This window comes from Manihot esculenta, chromosome 17 (assembly GCF_001659605.2).
Source record: "Manihot esculenta cultivar AM560-2 chromosome 17, M.esculenta_v8, whole genome shotgun sequence".
Taxonomy (NCBI): domain Eukaryota; kingdom Viridiplantae; phylum Streptophyta; class Magnoliopsida; order Malpighiales; family Euphorbiaceae; genus Manihot; species Manihot esculenta.
Genome location: NC_035177.2, coordinates 30,145,200 through 30,152,432, shown reverse-complemented (window position 1 = coordinate 30,152,432; position 7,233 = coordinate 30,145,200). Strand labels below are relative to the sequence as shown.

Here is a 7,233-nt window from a genome sequence, read left to right as displayed (position 1 = left end):
CACAGGTTTAATTTGCTTGCAAATGTTAGGTTTTGGTTCATGAACAATATAAAGAAACAATTTATTAAATAAAAATCATGATGCTTTGTCAAATACAATTAGAAAAGCTCATTAAAGTAAATGATTATTCCTTTCTTTCCCTTTTTTTCTTTTCTTTTCCAAAAGGAAAATAAATAAATAAATAAACAAGATCAGCGTCAGTTTGGCAATTTAAGAAATCTCATAATTTAAGATAAATTTTCTCTATAGCTACTACCAGTGTGTACTTCTGCAAGAGCTTCATGTTCTGCTTCACCATGCTTTACTGGATTTATGCATTGCAAAGTTCATCTGTCAAGCACTTCAAAATCTTAACTTACTGCTATATTTCTTTCAGGAAACACAAGCTATCCTTTTTTTAATCACCATAACCATCAGACAGCAATATTGAAGAAAAATGGCTGTCCTGAGAGGAGACGTTAACCACAACAATACAACAGAGCAATTCTAAACCAAGTTGATCGAGGCTTTCTAGTTTGTTCATATAAATAGAGCCACCCATAAGAGTTTCATATGTCTTATCAACGTAACTAAGTATCTCTAACATCATTTTTATCCTCAGGTTTTTGTTCCGAGAAAGCAAACAGAGAACCGTAAGAGGGAACGGTAGTAGAACAAGTCACAATAAACAGATGAACAACTTCAGAGAAGTGAGGATTTGGGTAAACAAATTTAAACAACAACATCCAGGGAGCAGCATGATTTCGGAATATGAGAAAATGAAGAAGAAGAAAGTGGATTGGCAGACGGCGAAAGAGGGAGCTTGCTTAATGCTTTAGCTGTGTCTCTGTTTTTCTGCCATCGAACTGTATAGCTTCTTTCTTTTCACTTTCCAGTTCCCTTTTGGGCCAGCTTGTAGCCCATGGAAATCTAGTTAATGAAATTGGGCTGTTTGAGCATAGTGAGAGATTCTTTATTAAAACATTTTTATTTTTCTCCGTGATAACGAAATATTCATTATCATTTTTTTATTAAAAGTATTTTTAAAATTTAATTTTACATTTAATAATTTTTTTATTAATAAATCAATTTTTATATTTTTAAAAATTTATTAAAATGTTTTTGATTTTTTTCTTCTGCTAATTAAATAATTTTTTCTCATTTTTTTTAAAAAAAGAAAAAAAAATAAAATAAAATAAAAAAAGAAGTAATTTAATTTTTTTACTGTATTTTTAATAATAAAAATAAGTAAAGTTAAATGAGAAAATTATTTATTGACAAAGAAAGATAAGAATATTTTTATAAATTTATTAAAATTGTAAAGTTGATTCGATAATAATAATAATAATATTTAAAAGTTAAATAATAAATTTAAAAAAACAGTAAAAAAAATTATAACAGGAGACGTGGCATTCTTGAGTATAAGATTATCTTTATGTCCACAAGGCTTCCACATGCCAAGCTATTAGTGGCTCTAGTGATCCCAGCATGCATGGCAAAAATCCACTAGGGATAAGTTGTGTCTGTGTTCGAGTGTCGCCCAAGTGTATGGTTGAATGTCCAGCACAAACATATACCCGATGCCCATCATGCAACTTCATTTCCAATGGCCATTTCCAGATCTCCAGACTGGTCAGTAGCTTCCATTAATTCTTGCAGAAACCCCCACCACATCATCATCTTCTCTCCTTCATGGAAGACCCTTTCGTTTCTCTCCCCCACATGCTCCTCCAATTTCCCTCTTTTTCATGTCAACTCTTCCAGTTGCCCATCTCCAATCTTGGAGGAGCCTTCCAGTGCAAATTTTCCTGTGGTTCAATGGGACTCGAGTGTTCAAGATTCTCAAGAACCCGACTCGGAGAATTTAAACGACTTCTTATGTGGGGTTCTGCAGGATCCACGAACTGAACACTTAGCATATGAATACTACAAGAAAGCAACAGAAAGGCAAGAATTTAAGCCAGAAAAATCAATGCTTAAGCTTCTAATGAGGTACTTGATAAGATCAAAGAACTGGGGTTTCATTTTATCAGTTTCTGATGATTTCGTCAAGTACAATTCGTTGCCTGATAGTCATACTTGTTCAATACTTGTTAGTAGTTGCGTCAAAGCTAGAAAATTCAGAATTGTGGAGACTTTGTTGGAAATTTTCAAATCTTATGGTGAAATTGCTGTCTTCGCTTTTGATTCCGCCATGCGAGGCTATAATAAGCTACATATGTATGGCAGAACAATTTTTGTTTACGAGAAAATGAAATTGACAGGAATTTCTATGGACTCTGGGAGTTATTACCAGATAATGAAGGCATACCAGAAAATTGGTGATACAGAGAAAGTTCTTGCATTGTTTCATGAATTTGAGAGTAGAAAATTGGAACATTCAAGGCCAGTTTTGATCCAAATTTTTAGGGTATTGTGTGAAACTTTAGGGAGATCGGGCAGAGCTTTTGAAGCTCTTGAATACTTCGGAGACATGAGAAAGAAAGGGATTTTAGGGGACTCTAAAATTTACTCTTCTTTGATCTGTTCATTTGCAAGCATTCGAGAGATAAACATAGCAGAAGAGATATTCAAAGAAGCTGAAGAAAAGAAAATGTTGAGGGATCCTGAAATTTTCTTGAAACTTGTCTTGATGTATGTGGAAGAAGGGCTAATGGAGAAGACTCTTGAGGTTATTGAGGTGATGAAGCGTGTAAAAATGAGGGTATCTGATTGCATTTTCTGTGCAATTATCAATGGCTTTGCTAGAAGGAGAGGGTTCCACGCTTCAGTGAGGATTTATGAGGAGTTGAAATCTGATAACTGTGAACCAGGACAGGTGACCTATGCTTCGATTATAAACGCATATTGTCGAACCGGGTTGTATTCTAAAGCAGAAATGGTGTTCATGGAGATGCAGAAAAAAGGGTTTGACAGATGTGTGGTTGCATATTCTAGTATAATTTCAATGTATGGGAAGACAGGGAGGCTCAGAGATGCAATGAGGCTCGTGGCGAAAATGAAAGTACATGGGTGCGAACCAAATGTGTGGATATACAATTCTCTGCTGGATATGCATGGAAGAGTCAAGAACTTGAGACAGATTGAGAAGCTGTGGAAGGAAATGAAGAGAAGGAAAGTAGCACCAGATAAGGTAAGTTATACTAGTGTTATTAATGCCTACAACAAGGCAAAAGAGTTTGACACGTGTGTGAGATACTACAATGAGTACAGAATCAATGGAGGCACGATTGATAGAGCAATGGCAGGAATAATGGTAGGAGTTTTCTCGAAAATTGGGCGAATCGACGAGGTGTTGAGGCTTCTTCGGAACATGAAAATAGAAGGTACACAGTTAGATGGGAGGCTTTATCAGTCTGCTTATAATGCATTGAGGGACGCAGGCCTGCAAATGCAAGCAAAATTGTTGCAGGAAAGCTTTGAGGCAATGTAAAAATAGTGCAGGTTTTATATATCATAGCCAATTTTCTGCTACTTTTCAAGGCAATGAAGGGTGAGAAAATGAATATGTTCTTACTTCTTAGGAATATATTGGATAAATTATATAAAGTGATGATTCCATGTAAGCAATTTACAAGCAATGGCAATCCATTTTTATAGAAATGCACAAAATGCATCTTTGGTATGGAACTTGCAGGTAATAATTTAGAAAATTTTTGCAAATTTGATAGAAGATATAAGATCTTTATGCTGTTAGGCTCAATTTGAAATGGGCTACGCCCAAGCCCAGATCGCCAAATGGGATGAACTAATAGATTCTGTATGCAAAAGAAACAATTATTCTGTTAGATTTATGGTGGATCAGGTCTATTTAATAATTTTTTATAAAATAATTATTTAATTTTTTAAAAATTAATCGTGTATTATCATTGAATTAATAATTTAATAGTTTTACTATATAGAAGCGATTCAAGTGGTTACTGTTTAAAAAATAATAAAGTGAAATAAAAAAGAATATAAAAGTTGAATTTATGATGTTTGAATGAAATTTCATATAAAGTGATTGAAATTAAAATTATATTTGATGAGCTGTTCTGCTAAGACTGCTTCAGCCTTCAGAAGTAGAAGTGTGAATAGAGACAAAATCATAGATACGAAGATAAAAATTATTAGGATTTTGCTTTTGCTTTGGTCTAACTCGTTCTATGAATGGGGGAAAAAATCCAAAATTTAATCCACTGCTGAGTTTGAGGATTGTTGAATTTTTGGTGCAAATAATCCCTTTCACATTTGGCTGACGCAGTCATTAATTAATACCACCTTTAATTCATGCAAAGACAATTTCACGTTAAAATCATAATATAAAAAAAAATAAATATAAGTGGTTTGAATTATAATATTAAATTAATTAATCATTTTAATTTATAAATTAATTTAATCATTTAAATAAATTTATAATTAATATATCTACAATTTCTCTAAATTTAACATTTATGGAAAAAGCTTTTTTAATTTTGATTTGATAGGTTTCCACATAAAAATTTCGTAAGATTCATTAATTTATATTTTAAATTTTTTATAAAACAGATTTAAATAAAAATTATTCAAATTAAAAATTGTGGGCAACAATAAGTCACAATCTACTTTTAAAAAGAGAATTCGAATTCAATTCAAAGAAAACATAAACATATAACACAAATGAAATTCACGTATTCATATTTAAAAAAAGTTTACTATAAGAAAATTTTTTAATTAATTTTTTAATTTTAAAAAATATATTTAAATATTTTTAAATTTTGAAAAATTTATTAATTATTTTATTAGTGTTAACCACCATTTAATTTGTAGTATGAAAAATTTATTAATTAATTTCTTAATTTTATAAAAAATCTATTAATTAATTCTTTTTTTGAAAAATATTTTAAATTATTTAACAGCTAGAATTAATAATAAAAAATTAACTAGTTTGATTTTTTAAAATTAAAAAATTAATTAAAAAATTTTTTATATTACAGACATCAAATAATAATTTTTTAATAAATAAAATACAAACAAAATTTTCTCATTGGTCAAAACTAAGAATCGTAATAATCTATATAAATTACAATTAATTTAATAAGAAAATGTGGTGGTCTTGAAAAACAATGTGATGCATGAGAAATCTTCTTGTTTGACAATTTGAACAAAAAGTTAAAATAGCATAAATTGAACTTGTACAGTAATGGAGGAATGAAATCCAGCTTTAATATATCCTACATTGGGGTCACATTCCAAATATGAATTTTATTATTATAAATTCAAATCCCCAAATTCATTAAAGACAAATTATACTTGGGAATATGGCTGCTAATCAATAAATAATCATTATCTTTGAAAGTACAGCTGCAATGGAGCTAGGTTTAATTAATATATAATTTAAATAAACGAATGTTTTCTAAGTCCATAGATTCTCAAAAAAAAATCTATTAACTCATTAGATTATTTTTATTCATATATTGTAATATAAACAATTGAAAATACCATGTCATTGTGTCATGTACTACTCTTAGTATATTATATAATTTTCCCTCACTTTGCATGCATGCGGCAGCCGAAGTCAATTTCGGAGATTTGGTCAGAACAAGGAACCGTTCACTGTAGCATCTTAGAGGTATCAAAGTTGAATTTCCGAAGTTTTTTAAAAAAAAAGGGGTAAAATGATGAATAGCTGCTACGCGTAATTGCCCAGCCAAACCCAGAACGCTGACCTTGCCCAGTATATATAAGGTGGCGAGCTTTCTTTCTTCTCCATCTTCAAATCACATCTCAGTTAATTCTTTTGCTTCTGTTTTCCTTCCAGAGAAGAAAATGTCAATTTCAGTTCTTAACATTTCAATATCTCCTGCAAAAGCTGCAGTGTTCTTGTTTATGGTGATGCTGTTTAATACTGCATGCCAAGCTCAGCTCACCTCTATGTTTTATGACAATTCTTGTCCAAATGCACTCAGTACTATCAGAACTTCCATCAGAAATTCAATTGCTGCAGAACGGAGAATGGCAGCTTCTCTCGTTCGTCTTCACTTTCATGATTGCTTCGTTCAGGTATACTTAACCAACAATCAAATGCTTGGTTTTCTTCTCTTATATATATAACATGTACCTGCAAATCCATGTGAGAAGTATCTAAAGCATCGTAATTGGTTTTTCAGGGTTGTGATGCTTCAATCTTGCTTGACGAGACTTCATCTATTGAGAGTGAAAAGACTGCAATTCCAAATAAGGATTCTATAAGAGGTTTTCAAGTCATTGACAAGGCAAAATCTGAAGTAGAAAAGATATGCCCTGGAGTTGTATCTTGTGCAGATATAATTGCTGTGGCAGCAAGAGACGCATCTGCATATGTAAGCATATATATTCAATATATATTCTTTTCATGTTATATCCTATTACAGCATCATGATAAATATATTTTTGGAAAAAAAAAATTAGGTTGGAGGTCCATCCTGGACAGTGATGCTTGGAAGAAGAGACTCGACTACTGCGAGCAGAACTCTAGCAAACAATGAACTGCCAAGCTTTAAAGATGGCCTGGACAGACTTATATCTCGCTTTCAGAGTAAAGGCCTTAGCGCAAGGGACATGGTTGCCTTGTCAGGTACCCCCATATACATTTTTATATATAGATAAACTTGAGCTCAAGGGCTTAGAGACTAATTGTTAATTTGCAACTGCAGGTGCTCATACCATTGGTCAAGCTCAATGCTTTACATTTCGTGATAGGATATATGGTAATATTTCCATAGACGCTGGATTTGCAAGCACTCGCAAGCGTACTTGTCCAGCTGTTGGTGGTGATACAAACTTGGCTCCCTTTGATTTGGTGACACCAAATTCTTTCGACAACAACTACTTCAAGAATCTTATACAAAAGAAAGGTCTTCTTGAATCTGATCAAGTTCTTTTTAGTGGAGGTTCTACAGACAGCATTGTCTCAGAATATAGCAGGAGTCCTGCAGCCTTCAACTCCGATTTTGCATCTGCCATGATTAGAATGGGAAATGTCAATCCTCTCACTGGTACTGCTGGGCAGATAAGGAAGATTTGCAGTGCTGTGAACTAATTTTTCTGCTTCCCTTATGTTTCATTCCATGCCTTCCTTTCTTCAAGTTAGATTGCATAAGCATGTATTCCTTTTACCTGAAGAAAATTTTGTCATTCTTTTTTTCCCCATTAAGTGTAAGGACAAAATATGTCTTTTTCATCTCATTTGTATTTCAATTGGTTAATTTATTTGAATTTTTCTTACCTAAATCTAATTGATTTTTCTCTTGGGAC

The 7,233-nt window shown here is 32.2% G+C and overlaps 2 protein-coding genes across 3 annotated transcripts; both read left to right on the top strand.

Annotated features, from left to right (window-relative positions):
* Nucleotides 1–281: 281 nt before the first annotated feature.
* LOC110605650 (lignin-forming anionic peroxidase) lies at nucleotides 282–7,190 on the top strand. Of its 2 annotated transcripts, XM_043952245.1 has the most exons (5): nucleotides 282–332; nucleotides 5,863–6,000; nucleotides 6,108–6,299; nucleotides 6,388–6,553; nucleotides 6,633–7,190. In XM_043952245.1, exons 1-5 carry the CDS (start codon nucleotides 282–284, stop codon nucleotides 7,016–7,018), a joined length of 933 nt encoding a protein of 310 aa, XP_043808180.1. In that variant the 3' UTR covers nucleotides 7,019–7,190. The 2 variants fall into 2 exon arrangements, with proteins under 2 accessions (XP_043808180.1, XP_021599977.1); XM_021744285.2 differs by lacking the exon at nucleotides 282–332 and having other exon boundaries at nucleotides 5,642–6,000.
* On the top strand, nucleotides 1,506–3,652 carry LOC110605649 (pentatricopeptide repeat-containing protein At5g13770, chloroplastic). Its single transcript, XM_021744284.2, has one exon. It carries the CDS (start codon nucleotides 1,586–1,588, stop codon nucleotides 3,410–3,412), a length of 1,827 nt encoding a protein of 608 aa, XP_021599976.1. The 5' UTR covers nucleotides 1,506–1,585; the 3' UTR covers nucleotides 3,413–3,652.
* Nucleotides 7,191–7,233: the final 43 nt, after the last annotated feature.

Excerpts from the sequence above, each read along its gene's own strand:
- LOC110605649 (XM_021744284.2), top strand. The coding sequence starts at position 1,586 with ATGGCCATTTCCAGATCTCCAGACTGGTCAGTAGCTTCCATTAATTCT.
- LOC110605650 (XM_021744285.2), top strand. The coding sequence starts at position 5,767 with ATGTCAATTTCAGTTCTTAACATTTCAATATCTCCTGCAAAAGCTGCA. Across the intron at positions 6,300-6,387 it reads CAAGAGACGCATCTGCATAT|GTTGGAGGTCCATCCTGGAC; the intron begins GTAAGCATATAT and ends AAAAAAAATTAG. Across the intron at positions 6,554-6,632 it reads GGACATGGTTGCCTTGTCAG|GTGCTCATACCATTGGTCAA; the intron begins GTACCCCCATAT and ends TTGCAACTGCAG.